Raw genomic sequence first — 19006 nt, 5'->3', positions numbered from 1 at the left:
ACCTGAGCACTGTGTCTGTTTAAGCCAATTTCTACTTGAGACTATAATGTACTTATATAGTTGTACAATATTTCTCCAAATACTGTACTGAATGTTCAAATCAGGTAAAAAAAAAAGCATCTGAAGGATTTTCTTCTGTTATGTTATGTTGTAATATCCCTCCATAGCACTGAAATGTCAACTAAATTAAGTATAATATAATTATATACTGTACACCCTTGTAAGACCATCAAGTTGCTGCATTTTCAAGTATTTATTTAAATGTTTACATTCAATTTTCCTTAAATGCATTTCAATCTGGGAGAAAGAGGATGTTCTTAATTCATTCAACCTAGGAAGAATGTAAAACAATGTGAAAGGATACATCATATGAGCATCGAGAAATAAGGAATACAGACAATGTAAGAGCACCCCAAATGTTTTTAGCTTCATCAGTGGAGTCTAACTCTGTGTTCTTCACTGCTTGTTACCTCTCTATACATAATGTACTTGGAAAACACCTGTGATTTAATCATAACAATAAATTCCATGACAAGAGAAATAATGGGTACTGATCGGTTATGTAGCACAAGGCACTGAAATTTAAAATGATTTGCTTAACAAGTGAAGGAGTGACTACAGACATAATGTTATTTCTTGAAACCAGCTAAAAGATCATCTATTGCATCAAGTTAGCTGAGAATAGCAGCACATTATATCAGAGCATTCACGCTAGTGGCTACATCAATAGTAAGGCACGGTGTTAAGCTAAACTACAAAGCAGAGTTAGTTTCTAAAAAGCAAGCTTGGCTACAAGTGCAGTTTAATCTTTTGGCCCCTGTAAAGTGAAAATATATTTACAGCACTATCAGTTGTTCATGCTACAACCCATTAAAATTGCTGTGATCACTGCAGGTTAAAAATAAAAAACGCATTATCTTTTGATTTCTTTTTTTCGTTTCCCATCCTGGTTGTTGGAACTCCAATTATATATTTTTTTGTTGAATTGTTTTCCCACAGTGCATATGTATATATCTTTTGTCCCAAAAAAAATGGAATAGCCAATGATTTTAAAGACCCCTATTCAGGGTCAGGTCATCATTAACCTTCAGCAGGATTATGCCTCCTTCACTTTGTCATCATAAGTGCCGCTGCCCTTGTAAGCTGACACATAGCCACTGTTGTCTGGGATGTCCTCACGCCCGGCCTTCCCTTTTCCTTTGCCAGACTCGCTGAACCGCTCCTTATGTGATCCAGTGTATTTGGTGGTATCAGTCAGTCTGTCCACTGCTGCTGCCTTTGCCACTTTCTAAAAGTAATAGAAGATAAAATTTACAGTGAAATGTAAACTGAAATGACAAACAGGCATTAATTTCAGTCTTCTGTTCATTCAGGTACAGGTAAAAGCACACATGCGCACGTGCGCACACACACACACACACACACACACATTCAAGTTTCCATCACTTCAAAGGACATTACATTGACTTATATTCATTTCCTATAAAGACTTACTCTAACCTAATCATAACCACTACTTGCCTAACCCTAACCCTTAACCTTAACCTAAACCCAACTTCCTTAACCCTAAACCAAGTCTTCATTCTAAAATTTACACACACAAACGCACACAATCATTTTATCTCCTCTGTGTACCTTACGTTCTCCTTCTATAAATATTACCCCGGTAAAAGAACTGATTACTGTAAAAGAATTTCAGTTCAAGGCCACAGTGTGACAATAACCCATACCTCTAACAGTCACATTGTCATTTATAATTTATGGGTTGAACAGTGGCCATGGCAAATAGACCAGTTTTAGCCAATAAAACAAAAAGATATGTGAACACTTGTTATGATTATTATCTCACTCAAACAGAGATGGAAGTCCATCCAGATTCGTACCCTAACCTTAACCAACCTCAAATATTTAACTTTAATCCAAACTTAACTATGTTCTACATTATACCTAAGCTTATCCATTTTAAAGTATAAACATAGTAATTTATCAATCTTATGGTGGTGGACCAATCAGAGCACTATGACATAAAACTTTGTAGGGATCCATAAGTGGAGTCCCTGGATGTTGCCTTCTTGAGGGCGGTGAAGGGTGAGTACGTTGTGGTTATAACTTATAAAATACTCACAGTGACTCCGACATTGTAAGGCTCCTTCCCAACAATAAGACCATAGAGCTGCTGTAGCGCCTCCTCCTTGTTTTTGCCTTTAAAACGCTTGGGAGCCAACTCAGTCAGGGCCTGGTTGAACTGCTCAAATGTGATTACACGAGCTGACTTTGGCCTGAGGAAACACAGTGTTGCCAAATGAGGAAAGTAACAAAGTTATCCAAATAAGGTCATGTGCCTCTTTGCATATTAATATATTGCCATGTCTAGCAAAGGGAACGGGCTACCCTTATAAAATGATGGTAAAATTGCTGACAAATTTCTGACAATTTTTTTAAGCCACCCTAGGTGTATTGGTTCTAGGGATTGCATTGTCGGTCTGTCGGTTAGTCCACCAGTGTGGTCCAAACTGAAATATCTCAACAACTATTAGATGCATTTCCATGAAATTTTGTACAGAACATTGGGACATTTTTGGACATTCATGATCCCAAGGATCAATCCTAATACCTTTGATGATCCCCTTAAATTTACCCTTGCGTGAGCATGAGATCAATGTTTTGGGTGTTTGGTGAAATATGTTGACAATATTGGATGGACTGGTATGAAATTTTGTACACATACTGTATCCATCGTGCCAAGAGGATGAAATGACTTTGTAGATCTCCTGACTTTTCATCTAGCACCATCGGCAGGTCAAAATGTCAAAATTTTAACACATCCAATACTTTGTTTTACGTCCCAATACCTGCCAAATGACTTTTCCATCAGCCTCAGCTGTACTTTGTGTTTAGTGCTAATTAGCAAATGTTAGCATGCTAAGACACTAAACTGAAGGGCGATCATTTCACCTGCACCTAACAGAGCTGCTAGCTGTAGACTATCAGTCTCGTTTAAATAATTTTAGTAATTGAGGTGTGTTCTGCCAGAACACAAAGCAAATTTTAGATGCAATGCGACTGCATACAAAATTAACAGAAATACATGAGTGGATGCAAAAGGGATGGGAATTCTCCCACACGGTGCAAACTGAGGCAGACTCTGCATTCGCATTGGTTGAAAATGCTTAAACTCAAGCAAAAAATTTGCGCTTAACTCACAGCTTTATGAATCAACTTCATAAAATGTACAGAGATGAGAGGAAAAAGGAGCGAGACTGGAGGAAAATAGGAAAAAGAACCCGGTAAGTCCTGACATCAGGCAGAGTCCGAACTGAACACACTCACACAGGCACACTCCCATACACAGTCAGTTTGTACACTGCTACTTGGCTAATCTTACAGTTTACATCAGTGCATTGGCTGTTTTTATTCCCACAGTGCCAGACCACAATTACTAGTCAAAAACTATTAATTCAGTTATAAGCAAAAAATTCATAAGCACACCACTCATTCTGCATGGATTGTGCAGCTGATAAAGATGTCATTTGCAACAGCTGATACTATTGCATTTCTTGGTTGTTTTTTTACACTGTGACATTGTAGCTGTGTTATTAATATCTCAGCTGTGGAAGGTGGATCCTGAATGAAATCTTACTTGACTTTGCTGAAAACTATGTCAACATCAGTGGTGGTGACGTTCTTGCCATCAGTGATGTGGCAGTCCTTGCAGAGCTTAGCAAAGTTCTTGCCGTTCATCTCCTTCCCTGTGGCCTTGCTGTCCCCGTGGACTGCAAACTTCTGGAAGGAGTTCTCCACCCCTGCTACAGACACTGAGCCCTCAGCCATGCTGACAGACACACAGGCAGTATTTCTCATCAGTGTGCAGGCAAACACAAGGATTCAGTACTGCTGACACAGGCTCACACACAGACACGCTGATAATATATAACATAGCAGCATAATAGTTGCATATGGCTACATTGTCCTAACCTTATAATTGCCCTTCAAAAAGGCAAAATCCTTACTTTGGGTGATGTTCATTTACTGTCTATCCTTTTGAGGACACTTTGTGAAATTAAAGAAGTCACAGAAATCCATAAAGACTCTATTAGCTGATTGACTTCTTGCCTGCCAAGAAATGTCTGCCATGATGGTCAGTCTAAATAAACATTTTCTCTCTCCCTCTCATACATACACACAAATACACACATAGGCACATCAATCACCAGCTACTCTAATACCAGTTTAATACAATCAACCTAATTTCCAAAGAGTTTCTATGCTGTTCAGTCTGCAGTGACTGAACAGACACGCTCTTTCTCTTTCTCTTCCTCTCCTCTACTCAATCACACACACATACACACACAAACTCACAAACATAAACCAACACAGACTTATCCGTCATATCCATGTATTTGTTACTGCTGTCTGCCGGTCAAGCTGATGGAAATAAAGATGCACTGTAGATTCAGGAGTGTTGGTTATTAAACTGTGACATAAAAATGTGATTTATAAAAAAAAAACAGAACCAAAAAGAGGCTTCAATTATTTCTTACGTGAAAATTTGTTCTTTTTACATTCACAGAGATCATTTAAATACACTTTCATCATGCATCTAAAAGTGTCCACATAAATATTACAAATAACTTGTCATAATTGTAGCATAAACAAAGACATCTAGTCATGGGAACTATTAAATGTCTAGTCCTAAGCTTCGTTTTCTGCTGCCAAGACATTTCCACTCCCCCTTTGCTGTATTACTGGCGGTACCAGTGCATGAACAGCAATGTCAAAAACCCCAGGATTGTACAGTGTACCTGCTGCCGTAAATGGAAGGATGCTCTGAAAATATTCAGGAAAATCCTAATTCATGTACAGCTGCTCAACCTCTTGATCTTCCTCCTCCTTTATCTTCGTCTTTCTCCTCTGGCTCTCCTCTGTCCAGCCACTCCCAGGCTTCCCCACAATGATGAAAGAGATGGAAAGATACAGAGAGACAGGAGGAGAGAGGAAAGAGGAAGGGAGGAGGGAGAGAGTACCAACCGGCACAGTCAATGACATCATGGGTACTCAGCCTCTCTCATGCCCATTCAGTCTCATTAGCTTCTTGCCTCCCTGTACAGACTTGTTTCTGTGGAAGGATTATTTATGTAATATTTTTATTGTTTTATTAGAGTTCATTTTTAGATTCTTTTTTTGTTCTTCTTGTTTTGGGGTAGGTGCTACATAAGTAACAATTGTTATTCTCCTTTCTCCCCAGACTTTGTTTTTCTCACCCATTTGTCCCCTCTGCAACAGTAAGCTCTCAGTTATCTGCCATTCCCACTCTCCATCACTCTCCCAGCCTCTTGCTTTCTCTCTTTCTCTCTCCGACTGTCATTGTCACCAGAGCACTCTTGTCTGGACAAAGATGAGAGCAGCCCTTCAAAGAACAAAGAGCACTGTCAACATAAGACACATTACAGGAAATATAACCCCATTTCACAGCTTCATATCACGCAAACTGAAAATCACGGAGCTGGCTAGTTTGCACTCTGTAAACTCTGACCATAGTGGTCAAGCAGTATTCTACTGCTGGGATTCAGTACATGGGATTCAGTACATGGGTCTACCATAATATAGTCATTTACTAATTACTACAAAATTTTACACTTGCTTTCTTTCTACAAGCAGTATACATACTTTCTGCTCCACATTGTTCTGATAACAATAATAAATTTGCAGACAGGAGTTAAACTGAGATTTGCAAGTGGGAGCCTATACTGGGACATGAGGGACTTTGGTTGAGACCTAAAAATGCTACTCTCCACATATTTATAGATGTGGGAAATGTGTACTGTCTTTCATGTAGAATGGCTGAAACATGAATGGTTATTTATAGTGCACTCATTAAAGATGAATGATCTTTGGCCAAAAGTATTAATAATTTAGCAACAACATCACGAAGCTCACAGTCACCTCTTTCACCTGAAAAAGAAGAAATCATGAGATAGTGTACCTGATTAAACATGCTAGGCTCACAGGAATAAGCCTGTCCTCTAGTGTCTGGATGCCATTATTTCTTGGAGGGTTCACAAGTGTTTTATACTTTGAGTATTTAAAAACATTTTTTCAAGTCATTTTTTTTTGCTTTTAAGGAAATTGGTATTATTAAGGTGAGCTCGAAGGCATTCACATCCCACAATATACACAACATATAGTACCCCAATTATCAGTATGCGGTATTTAAAACATGATATATGATTTCAAGGGCAGATCTAATCCTGACCTGATTCAACCTTTCTTTCTTCCTTGGTGCCCCTAGCATTTGTTATATTGCCTGAGCCAAGAGCCAGCTTACAGCCTGTGCAAATAAAGCTCAGACTCTAAAAATGTTATATTTATGAATTCAGTTAATAACTATTTATAAAACAATTGTAGTTTTCCACTGATTGCCATGCAAATTTGTGACATCAAAGTCTTCTTCAGAGATTTTTGCCCATACTATAAATTATGGGCATAAGCTAAATATGTATAGACATAAGTTTGTAATTTAAGAGTTTGAATAAGATGAAATTTAGGTATTTTTGAAAGTATAGGCATGTTACTCTTGTATATATACGAGTAACATGCCTATATATATATTATCATGCCTATATATATATTATCGATACACCTTTTTATAGTAAATGCATTAGAAAATGTTAATAACGGAGAAATTGGTTGTTGTTTAATATTAGTGTGTATAATAAAAGACATGTCAATAAGTCAGTTTAGGAGTGACAATAAATCCTAACAAATTCTTTCTTTTAAATTTTAGTATTTTAATACCCATTTTGCCTTTAAATAAAGCTAAAATTAAAGATGTATATATTATTGTTTCAGCATTGTCCTCTGGTACTGCAGTGCTTTCACCTTGCATTGTTTTTAAGGTTTCAAATGTACTCCTCTGGGAACCCACATGCTACTACTGATGCGCTGTATTTTGTTCACAGGATAAACAGAACAAGTTGTTTTCACATCATGCACCATCATGAAACTCACTGCTCAGTCAAATGGAAAGCTGCAGGACTATGTGTAACCCCTTGGAAATACTAACCAGTACAGCCAAGTCCTCAGCCATGATATATTTGGGTTTTAGGGGGATATTAATGTAAAATAACATTAGACAGCTCTTCCCTGAAAAACACAAAAAAATCACCAAATGACTTCCGAGTCCTGTGTCTTATTCAACTCGCACACAGCCGGTGTTGACATTACATGTCATGACGGATCTCGTTTTGTACAAAAATGGTAATGCTAACACAGATAGTAGACAGCATCAAGGGATCAACTCATTATGAGTTAAATACCAGTAGCATCATGTTGATACTTATTTGAATAAGATTCTTTTATTATGCCCTTGGTGGCTGATGTTATTTTACTGACAACTTGACCTTTCTGTGTGTGCTTAGCTGAAATTCCTGCTTTGTAAGCAGAATGAGTCACAGTTGCAGACCTCATTACTTTCACTCAGTCACTGAAGAAAAGGGTTCTGTGGGAAGACATCACCTGTGTGCTTATAGTAGAAACAAAGCCTCCCCTTTAAATATCAACAGAAAACAATATTGTCTCCGGTTTGAATAGCAGTTGTAGGATCACAGGAGCCTGTGGTTAGACTCTGGACCTTATACAGACTAGCAGCACTTGACTTACCATTATTTAGTGGACTTACTCATATAAACAGTTATATGACAGATAACTAGAAAATATTCATATTCAGAGTATTTTCTATATTTGTCTCATCCAACATCATCATGGCTGAATCTGGTTTCCCTTTACCACCAGAGGCTTACTGTCCACTGTGTGTGGATGCCCCGAAAGACCCGGTCACCATCCCATGTGGTGACACCTACTGCCTGGAGTGTATCAAGATCTACTGGGACCAGTTTGACCACATGGGTATTTACAGCTGCCCACAATGCCGTTCGACCTTCACGCCACGGCCTGTGCTGAGACGTAACCTGCCTAATGTAAACCACGAGCCATGGCGGCAGCTTCCAGAGCTCACGCCTTTCCCCTACATGCATCGTGAATCCTTCTGCGATTTCTGCGTTGGCCGTCGCAGCAAGGCTGTCAAGTCGTGCCTCATGTGCTTGGCCTACTACTGTGAAACGCACGTCAAGCCTCATTACGAGTCGTCTACTTTCAAGAGACACAAGCTGGTGGATGAGACGGGCCACCTGGACAGGAAGATCTGCCCCCAGCATGAGAAAGGGCTGGAGCTGTTCTGTCGCTCTGACCAGATGTGTATCTGTGTTCTGTGTACTGTCAGAGAGCACCGCAGCCACAACATTACCTCGGCAGAAGAAGAGCGCATCGAGAAACAAGTGAGTCCAAATTGTTAGTAGCCTACTGTATGTCTGACTCTAAGTGATAAATTGGCCTTTTTTTGGCAGTTCTAGTCTGTATACACTGAATCGGTTGCATCGAGGCCATTTAGAACCCACCGAAATCTTGCTTCAGGTGGGAATCCAATATCAGATTTTCATAAATTTCGTGCATACCGATTTTGAGTTTATAAGGCAGAGGCTGCTTCCAAATTGATGTCACAGACTAAAAGTGCATCTTGTTATCCTGAGTGACTGTGATTTATAAAAGCCTGTCTTCTTACCTCTATTTTTTTTCCATCAGAAAGTCCTGGTGGTCACCCAGTCTGAAGTCCAGCACATCATTCAGGAAAGGATGAAGGAGCTGCAGGAGCTCAAGCATAATGTTGATGTTCTTAAAGTAAGATCAGATTAATGCATTTCTGCATGGTAAAATGCAATGGGTCATTGGCTATATGGGAGAAGATACAATATGATGTGCAATATTTCACAAAATTTAAGGCCATTATGAATAGGATATGTAAATATTTTAATTTGGCACTATCCAGTAGTAGTGTCAAGGATGACTCTTATTCTACCTAATATTTCCTTACAAACTTACTTTACTTTTTAGAGTTGTGCCCAGCGAGCACAGGCAGAAAGTGACAAGACCTTCCACGAAATGCTTCAGGCGGTGGAGCGCTGGAAGGCAGAAATTAATCAGATGATAACGGCCAACATGCAGGCAGCGATGTCGCAGGCTGAGGGCTACTTGGACCGTCTGGAGCAGGAGATATTGGAGCTACAGCGCAGAGACGCAGAGCTACGGCAGATCCTCGAAACAGAAGACAACATTCACTTTCTGCAGGTGCTGGAAGATCATACAGAGCAGCAAAAAAAAAAATCTGCATATTGTTTGAATACTAATAAAAATATCAACTCATCTTTTTGAAAATTTGCACAGAGCGTACCACCCTGCTGGTCTGTTATGCATTAATACCAAAAACTGTGAAGCAACAGATCTAATGTTGGTTACCCAAGATTTTTCCGGATGAATACTCACTGCTGTACAGGGGATATTTTGCAGTTAACCTGTGACTCGTTACCCGACTACAGACAGAGATGTTTACACATTAGACATCAGAATCTATGAGGCTGAGTTTTCTCATTAAGGCTGACAAGACAGTCCAATACTACTAGCCTATGTTTGCTCAAATACTCAAAATTATTTTTTTTATGTTTTTTCTGCTTTCCTCACATTTTAAAGGATAAGCAGGATCAGTATTGATGCTGTAAATGTTCATATAACATAATTTGCTTTGTGAATATTGCACTATAGCTAAGTCAGGACAATTCTAACTGTTTATGTTGTTTTGGTCAGGTGATGGAAATTGTGTTTCTGACTCTTTGGCTAGATTATGGAACTTATATTTTGGTGTTGAACAGAATTTTCCAACCCTGTGTGTTCCTCCTGAGGCCATGGTGCCCAAAGTGCTCATCAACCCTCAGTTCTCCTTTGGAGAGATGAGCAAGACAGCCACAGAGATGAAGGAACATCTGGATGACATCTGCAAGAAGGAACTAAGCAAAATCTCCAAGACAGGTTTGTTCCAGTAAACAATATTCACAAAATATCTTTTTAATGTGAAAACCAAAAAGTGGGCTGCTAATGGGCAAACCTAATGCTGCACCATTTTCACAGTTAGTGAAACCCCCGTGTACATACTTTTGCCAAGAAATGGAGACAAACAACTTAAAGGTAAGTGTCTATCAACTGAAATGTATACAACTATACTGTTAAGCACACATGAATATTGATTAATTACATTTTTCATTTTGGGAAGAGAACAAGGAATTTGTAGATAGTGTTTCAAAGTTCCACCATTTGATTGATGGTATGTATGTCATCCAATTTAGATCATTTAGAAATAAACTAGAAAATGAAATTTATCACAAAATAATGTCCATGTTTTCATATCCAAACAGTTCCTTCCAGAGTAGATTTTCAGGAGCCAAAAAAAAGAACGGACTTCTTGAGATGTGAGTCATCTGCTTTTGGTTCAGTCCACTCGGTGTATATCAGTGTCATAAGAAACAAAGTGACTACATGCATATTTGTTAATCTTTGACAACAACAGTGTGCATTTATATTTATATAATGTATATAATAACGTACACTGACATATTTAGTTGTTGTGGGTGAAAAAAACAACTGTGACATAGTGAAGCAAAAGTGAATGAATCCATCGATCTAAACATAAATAATTTTAAAAATGTGTATTGTGGCTGTTTTCACTCAGATTCCTGTAAGATGTCCTTTGATCCAAACACAGTCTATAAAGAGCTAGTTTTGTCGGACGGGAACCAGAGGGTCACACGGAAGAAAACAGTCCAGTTTTACCCAGATCACCCGGAACGCTTTGATGGCTTCTCCCAGGTGCTGTGCAAGGAACGTCTGACGGGTTTCAGGTTTTACTGGGAGGCAGAGTGGAGCGGGGAGTTTTCCATCGGGGTGGCCTACAAGAGCATCAGTCGCAAAGGGAAGAATTCGCACAGCCTGCTGGGCTACAACGATAAGTCTTGGAGTCTCCTCTGCTCGGACTCAGGCTACTCTGCCTGGCACAACAAAGCAGACAGAGACCTTCCTGATGCTCCCCGGGCTACGCGAATTGGTGTGTACCTGGACTATGCAGGCAACACTGTGGCCTTTTACTCAGTATCAGAGACTATGGAGCTTCTCCACAGTTTCAAAGCTCAGTTCAGTGAGCCTTTGTATGCTGGTTTTGGTGTGGGCTCCTCAGTTACCCTCTGCCAACTGAAGCAGAATCCCACACCTTACTGAGATTTAAACAATGTAATACATTTCTTTAACAAGGTTTCACTGCGTCATGTATTTGATTGTTTGGTAAATAATGTGATGATAATTAAAAAGGCTTCACTTGCGTATTATTATACTATTCCACATTGTAACATTAAAGTACCTATGTTTGGGGTCAGCATAAGTAATATCACAGAGAGGTCTAACTCCTTGTTTGACCACAAACTGTCATTAAATTTAAAATGCAAAAATCAAAGTACGCTTCTTTGATGTTTTGGAGGTGTAGCCCTGTAAAGAAAGACATGCAGATACAGTATACAGCATATAAAAAGCCATTGTACGCAACCATGTTATCATAAGGGTTATATGTAACCCCAAACGGAAGTAATACATCATTTTTTTATTCTGAAACATGTTCTCAGTTCAAAATTATATTTACACCATTAAGGTTAAAGGGACAGTCAGCACAAATTATATTTTAGCCAACTTCTCCTGCCCACCGGCTTTTTTACCTATCTACTTTCAGTCATGCCACTGTTCCTCCTCTCCTAAACATGCCTTTTATTGGTCCCTCTGTTTCAAGTTTAGACCCATTTAAAGGCCATTTTTATCCCCTAGATCACTAAGGGGGCTCAGGTCAGTGCCCCTTCCCTTCTAGCTCATGCCTTTTTCCTGATTTCCTTGAACAGTCCTTGTGTTTTCTTTAACTTTCAGGCTGCAAAGTGCTGTGTTCTGTAGGTGAAATGACCATTCAATGAATGAGAGGGTAAAGTACACTTTTACATCTAGCAGTTATAATTACAGGAAGACACACGTAGGGTGTGAGATTAAAACACTTAGTGTAGCATAGTCAGAGAACAAGGAAGACATTTTAACATGATCATAGGAGGAAAAGTCAAGTGAGGACAACACTGACTCACCTCAGACAAATACAAGTAACACACAGTTCTCTTCGACAAAACTCTTTATGTAAACAACATTCTTGTGATTTTCATCAGGTCATTAATTTTCTGTGAGCATGTTTTGATTCAGTTAACTGCTTCATTGCTTAGTAATGCAAATAGGAACTGGAAAGGAGAACAGTCTAAGTTACAACAGCTCCTTGCTACAGTATCCTTATCCTTTTGATTTACTTTATTTTATTATCACTTACATTCCCAAGTGAAAAGCTAGCATTGCAACCTCTCAGGCTTTATTTAAGTTAGCTTTCCACAGTTTACACATAACACACAGTCGTAATGTTTCGGTGACCTGTGTTATATCTGTTGAGTTGAGCTGAGCTAATACAATATATATATGCAGGTCTTAGGGCATAGGTTTGGTTTTCAGAAGTGGTGGTGCAATGAAGTCAGAGGTTTTTCATGCAGAGTAGGTCAAGGGATTTTATTCAGTGCTGAGCAGTGTCTGTAGTCTTCGTCACAGGCAGCACACTGCCCCAACATATCCATCAGAGAGGATAGGTCAGCATCTACAGTATGTTGCCTGAGCAGTCAAACCCAGGGCAAAAAAACAAAACAAAACAAAAACGCTTCATCAGGCTCTTAAAAACTCTTCAAAGCCATTTAGTATTTCTAATTCAGTTCACAGCTGATACTCTTCAATGCACGATGTGCTCAACCTTTGTTAAACTGCACTAGCTCTACGTTGTGTTAAAAAGTAATGTGATACCCTAAAGAATACAGATCCATGATAACAGTTATACTATTTTCAAGATTAACTCATTATCTGTTGGGTTTCTTTAACACTTGTTGCACAGTACAACCACTGCACCTGACTATTCAACTTTTAATTTAAATTTTTTTATGTCAAATTATTTCAAATAGTAATGGTGTTTATCGTGAGTATAACAAAGAAATCCATGTTCACTTGAGTTTTGAAGATAATTTGTAATAATTAATGATGCATCCTAATATTTTATTTTATGTTAACTGTATGAGGAAAAAAAAATAAAAACCCTGCCAGATTGTTTATTTCAGAAAAGAGCACAATTTAAATGGGAAAGGACTTTGCCTGTACTCTTCAGTTTATATACCACCTCACATGGTAGACTCTTCTGGTCAGATCTCCTCTCTGTCTTTGTTACCTTAAAGACCTCATAGGGAGGAATCAGTGCTTCTCTCTCTGACTCTCCAAGCTTTGAGTACAGCGAGATGTCTGCTCCAGAGCATGTGACAATCTCGAAGCATGACTTGTCTCCAAATCTTTCAGCGCTGGGGTACCAACCCATTGAGCTGGAGGTAAAAGAGCCAAAGCGAATCACCTTATTGAGAACGTCTTGGCTAAAGTAGCTGTTGACTCTACGGTAGCCAGTCAGACATCTTTCCGCCTCAGGTTTGCGAGAGTTGAGAGTTTGAAGGGCGTCAGTCAGGAAAAAGTGAAGTGTGTGATACCTGAATGTGGTCATGTACATGGATTTCTGGGTTCGAACTGCATTATTGAAATCAAGATATACATTTGGTTTGTCGAGAGTATAAACATAAATAGCCATGATCTGTTCTTTACCCAGTGCGGTGGAGGGTCTCTTTCCCTTTTTACGCCTCCATTTTTTGTTGTAATATTTCTCTGCTTCTCCCCAGGCCAGTGTGAAATTTTTGTCTTTGTTTCTCTCATTTGTAAGGTACTGCTTCTTCACTCTGGAGTCCATCTTGTCCTTGCAACCAGTGTACATGTCATCAACAGCATTTGGAGCCAGATCCAGTGGAACGTGACCTTTGAACCAAGATTCTGCAGAGTTCTGCAAAAAAATAATAGAAATTATGAGAAAAAAAAAAAATTGTCCTCGGTCATAATCTAACCTACACGTCAGTGTACAGCAGTCACACTTAAGCAAGCCACCAGCCAGTTTATACACTACCTTTGCAAATCCTATATAGATTCCATAAGTCATTAGCACTGCTGCCCAAACTCCCATCATGGCCATCTTCCACTAGCATAGAAACCTGCACACAAGATACCTCTTTCAGCAAACACGTTGTGAAAGGAAACACAGGGTCAAAAGCAGGTATTTCCAGTCTTCTCTGGAGTCTGATCAAGCACTTGGAATATCAAGGGAAGAACTGAAGGCTTTTATTCACTTACCACAGTTCACTTCCCACATGCTGTAGTGATACTTTGGTGACTTGAGGGATATCTGTTCTGAGCTCATGTTTGTCTTTCACCAGCTGCAGTTCATTCCAATCAGGGGTGAAACCCTCACAGGCCTACACATTCAAGTCACTCCCCTTTGATTGTAATGAATTATATAAGTCTATGCATTTGCGAATTATGTACTTGGTGTTGACCACAGTCTAAGATATGAATACCTTAAGAGTGTTTACCGCTGTAGCAAGAGGTGTTTTTATGAAATATAAATTTTCCTAATGAGTTGCACCCCCTTTTGCACAAAAATGTGCCTGAAAGCAGGAAAGAAAACTGTATGTTTCCTTTCTTTCATGTACAACACATCTCTCTAATGACTCACAAACTTTAAAATCTATCTCAAAAAACAAAAATCAGTGTACACACAGGGTAATTTCTTTAGCGCTGGATAAGCAACTTTTGACAAACCCACTGTGTCAGTGTCCTGCATTGTTTAAATATATGAAAGTGTTTTAAAGGTGAAAAATGCAGTTGGACTGGATCCATGAATCATATGATGTGTTTATTAAAACTACTCTTTCGGTTCTTAATTAAAAAAAAAATTAAACATTATCACAACATATTGTTCATTACAAAACGTTTGGAAAGTTTCAATATCAGCAATATTACCCAGGGATTAAGTGGCTAATTCTCAGCATCGGCGCAATGATCGTCGGCACCAGCAGAGCACCCAGCACTGCAGCCACAAAACATTTCTGCCTGCGTTTTACAAGGACTAATGAAATTATAACCATCAGTATTACACATGCGAACATCATCCCAACCCTTCTTGTATACAAGAGTGTTGAAACATCTCCAAAGTATGCTTTAATTTGCCTTTGATTCAGTTTACAATTTAAATCTCTCCTTGGCATTTTGGTGCTCTCTAACTTGTAAACTACACTGCACCACAGGTCATTTGTCAGGACATCATTGATTTTGAAAACCTCATAGGGAGGTATCAGCACCTGTCCGATTTGGTTTGACGCTGACTAATATGTTACATCAGCCCCAAAGCATGTATAGATCTCAAAACAAGACACATTGCCATTAAAATTAAATGACTGCTTAGTTGAAGCTGCCAAAGTGAAGGCACCAAATGCACGTTTGTGTTCATGACATTGTGGTTAAACTGTTTCCATGTCCTGTGATAAGTGATTCTGCACAATGTCTGATTGTGACGCAGAACTTGAATGGCATCAGTCGGGTAAAAATCGTGTTGGATATGTTTCATTTTTGTGTACATTTACACAACTATAGCATGTTCTTCTTTCAGGTGCTTGTGCACAGGTTTCGTTGCATCTCTCTCAGCTGAAGCCCAGCCAAAACTGAGGTTTCTGTTGAAGATCCACTCAAACACGCCAAACAGGACGACCATAGAGGCTGCTGCAGATCAGCAACCATCATACATGTCATCAATGGAGTCTGTCGCCATATCCAGGGGTAAACCTTCAGTCTTGGTTTTCTGAAGTTGTGGATAAGAAACAACTACATGAGCAGAATCAACAACTTCTCATTGTGATGACTGATAAAATCAATTTTTCTGCTCTTCCTGACACAGATTACAAATAAACTGTACATGTTTTTGGTGAATCTAAAAGAAAGAACTGTCATCCCACCTCAGCAGGTTTCTGAGGCCACCAGAATATTAGAAATGGGTCACGATACAATAGGAGCACCACCGCCAACAACGCACAAAGACTTGCCCAGTTTCTCAGGGATTTCAGCTCACACACTGGTCTTTCGCCAAGCTTCATATCTAAATGAGAAACAAGAATATCCCTTTGAACAAAAACGGACTAACTCTTCAACGGCATGGTTATCCATCAGATTTTTATTATTTTCATTATCAACAAAAAAAGTCCCAGCCGACTGGATTCACAAGTACTACCACATAGCACAGACATTCTTCTACGCTTTTGTTCAGAGGTGCTAGAGCTACCATTTAACAGAAACCATTTAACAAAAGAAACTTTTTTTAAAATTTTTTTTTTACTACAAATGTTTTTTTTTTTCTTTTTCTTGGTTTGCTGCATTTTCCCATTCTTTGTGTATGTATTTGTCATGAGTGCTTCTCACTGGCTCTGTCATATTACTGTTTGCATTGAGGTTCTGCATCTGATAACACTTTTAAATCCTGTTTAGTAGCTGGCTCAGGTAAAAACAAACAAAGGTAAGTCATTGAGTTACAAAGCACAAAGGGGAAAGGCCTGACTGATGTCACTGACATCGAGACAGACACACTGAGATGTAAAGTTGTGTACAGACTGAAGAGCAACCTGAACTGTGCTTATGACAGAGAGAGCAAAACGTTGCATCCAATATCTTCATTACCAGTGGAGGGATTTTGGCTAATTTTTACAGTCACTTGTATTATTATTGTTTCTCTTCTGCTACCCATTGTCATTGTGCAGGTGTAATAATACCATGAAAAAATTGCTATTTACAGTGCTTCATCTTTGCACAACAGCACTTAAAAAATGCAGGAGTTTCCAGTTGGAGTTTAAAGGGCAATGTTTAACTCTGAATAAATATGGTCCTATGAGCGTTAGTCATACTGCGGCCTGAAGTTAGCTGACATTTCTGTGTTTTAAAACTTCATCCATAGGAAAAGAGGAAAATACAGTTATAACAGTCCCAACTAACTAACTATGGAATACTTGCAATGACTACATTTAGGAAAATTTCACAATGTAACATTTACAAATGGTGTTGGACATTATATCATTATTTAAGCCCAGATTCAGACCTAATAAGGTGTCCTGTAACTCATTTCAACACTTAACACAGTGTTGAAAGTGTCAAGCCTGTTGCAACTCACGTAGCATAAAACAAGCAAAAACAAGAAGGCTAACAAACAGAAGTAAAAAAATTACAAGTATCAATAAAAAATATCAATAAGTGGGCCCTTAAAAGCAGTGATTTCTGTAAATTAGCCAGTTTTGGTGTTTTTTGTAACAAATTCCAATCACCATTAGCAGTTAGAGAACAAAAAGTTTTTTTGTTCTCTTTGGGCTAAACACATTAAGCTCCAGTCTGTTCAGCTAGTTACCTAGCTAAACCAACCAGTGCATGTAATTTTAATGATCCATATACTGCACTGCATACTGCTGAAGTATCACTGTATAAACTCTTATAACAGTAGCTGCAGCATATTAGCTGGCAAGCTAACGTTAAGAAAGTTAGTTTATTTATTGATGTATTAAGTTATATTTTTGATTTTACTGATAACCTTTTCCTACAATTTTTCAACTTTTGGTCCATATAAATATTACTAGGAAAATTTTACAACCACAGTATTGTTCATGTTGTCATGATTCGTCTCTGGGGCTCTCTTGTTTGCTCCCCTGGACCTAACATCCCTACTCTTATTATTCCTGTCTCTGCCCAGTTTATTTTGGCCTACGTCTTCTGCCACTCTGCATCTTCCCACCAGATGTCCCCAGTCTTTCTTCCTGTCTCCATATCCACCTGCTTACTTGTTTTTCCAATCTCAATCCAATTTCCAATTTCAATCAAGTGAGCTCCCCTGCCCGCTCACGCACCTGTTCCCAGTTTCCTCAACAACCCAGCCAATATTTAAACCCACCATTGCCACCAGCACCTTGTTGGATCAGCTGCTTTTGTCTCTGTGTATTTTCCTATATGCCTGTTACCTGGTTAACAGGAACTGTTGTCTGTCTGTCTGTCTGTCTGTCTGTCTGCCTGCCTACCTACCTATGTGCTTGTCCACCAATCCAAATTTGTAAGCCTTTGTATTCATGATCAGTTTCACCATTAAAGACACTTCACTGCATCTGCTTGGGTGTGTGTCTGCCACCACCACCCTTGACATAAATAAGCCTTTTAGACCATCAAATCAGTATCAATTCAAAAGAATGGCATAAAAGCATATGGAATGTAATTTCACTGTCATGATGTTTACACTTTATATCACAGAAAACCAAATTTGACACAAACATATATTTGATATATCCTTTATTGAAAGACACTAGCATCAATATTATGCTCTAGAAAGAGTCAAATGTGGCAAAATGAGGTGTTTCTGATTGTGGCACCTCATGGACAAGATTCTTTCCTGCATCCTACCAGATGTGCTTCTGTGCACATATACAGGTAAGCTGAGCTTCTAATGACATGTGTGATGTATTGTTCTGAGTCTTAGGAGGGGAAAGGAATTTCCTGACAACTGTATGAATTGACACATCGGCGTACATGCTGTGTATACTGTGTATATGACCATTGCCCTCATTCAATAAAGGCTACTGGGGCTCAGTATTTTAATTTTCCAATGACTGTGTTTTCCTTCTGTACTCAAATTGCCATTTTTGCCCTTTGTTTACTGGCTGGATCTGCTGAACATTCTATAGGAAACATTGACAAGTGGGTCTTAGCTGATCTCAGTGGTTTAATTGGGTCTAATGAGAGCAGCATTGCAGCTCATTGATGAGCACTGTTACACAACAAAGATCCTGGGTTCAGTTCTGGAGCCTTTCTTTGAGGAGTTTGTACGTCACTTTGTCTGCTTGGATTTCGTCCAGGTGCTCTGGCTTTTGCCTTCTCGTCAAACTCACGCAAGAAGCAGGTTGCAAGCAATTGTTCAACATTATGGGAAATACGCTTTTTTGCCCCCTCTGAGAGAGTAATGAGAAAATCAATAATGCTCTCATGTCTGTGCATAAAGTATAGCTAGAACCAGGGTGTGCTTAGCCTAATTTAAGATTGGAAGCTGGGGAATACGGCTAGCCTTGTTATGTCT

The 19006-nt window shown here is 39.0% G+C and overlaps 3 protein-coding genes and 1 pseudogene across 4 annotated transcripts; 1 reads left to right on the top strand and 3 right to left on the bottom strand.

Moving 5' to 3' along the window:
* Positions 1 to 301: 301 nt before the first annotated feature.
* On the bottom strand, positions 302 to 4927 carry tppp2 (tubulin polymerization-promoting protein family member 2). The gene is made up of 4 exons (XM_040146003.1): positions 4803 to 4927; positions 3641 to 3832; positions 2126 to 2279; positions 302 to 1288 (listed from the first exon to the last, which is right to left on the bottom strand). The coding sequence occupies exons 2-4, from the start codon at positions 3829 to 3831 to the stop codon at positions 1097 to 1099; spliced, it is 537 nt and encodes a 178-aa protein (XP_040001937.1). The 5' UTR covers position 3832; positions 4803 to 4927; the 3' UTR covers positions 302 to 1096.
* A 2833-nt stretch (positions 4928 to 7760) lies between these two features.
* Positions 7761 to 11154, top strand: ftr84 (finTRIM family, member 84). Its single transcript, XM_040146000.1, has 7 exons — positions 7761 to 8333; positions 8638 to 8733; positions 8947 to 9180; positions 9759 to 9915; positions 10015 to 10071; positions 10299 to 10352; positions 10613 to 11154. Exons 1-7 carry the CDS (start codon positions 7761 to 7763, stop codon positions 11152 to 11154), a joined length of 1713 nt encoding a protein of 570 aa, XP_040001934.1.
* A 1202-nt stretch (positions 11155 to 12356) lies between these two features.
* LOC120800144 (ecto-ADP-ribosyltransferase 5-like) lies at positions 12357 to 14330 on the bottom strand. 2 transcript variants are annotated; one of them, XM_040146001.1, is made up of 3 exons: positions 14209 to 14330; positions 13985 to 14069; positions 12357 to 13864 (listed from the first exon to the last, which is right to left on the bottom strand). In XM_040146001.1, the coding sequence occupies exons 2-3, from the start codon at positions 14048 to 14050 to the stop codon at positions 13103 to 13105; spliced, it is 828 nt and encodes a 275-aa protein (XP_040001935.1). In that variant the 5' UTR covers positions 14051 to 14069; positions 14209 to 14330; the 3' UTR covers positions 12357 to 13102. The 2 variants fall into 2 exon arrangements, with proteins under 2 accessions (XP_040001935.1, XP_040001936.1); XM_040146002.1 differs by having other exon boundaries at positions 13985 to 14086; positions 14209 to 14315.
* Positions 14331 to 14873: 543 nt separating this feature from the next.
* LOC120800713 lies at positions 14874 to 16004 on the bottom strand (annotated as a pseudogene).
* Between the last annotated feature and the right edge of the window lie 3002 nt (positions 16005 to 19006).

Source organism: Xiphias gladius, chromosome 15 (assembly GCF_016859285.1).
Source record: "Xiphias gladius isolate SHS-SW01 ecotype Sanya breed wild chromosome 15, ASM1685928v1, whole genome shotgun sequence".
Lineage (NCBI taxonomy): Eukaryota > Metazoa > Chordata > Actinopteri > Istiophoriformes > Xiphiidae > Xiphias > Xiphias gladius.
Note: the sequence above shows the minus strand (reverse complement) of the source record. Positions and strands in the feature narration are given on the sequence as shown.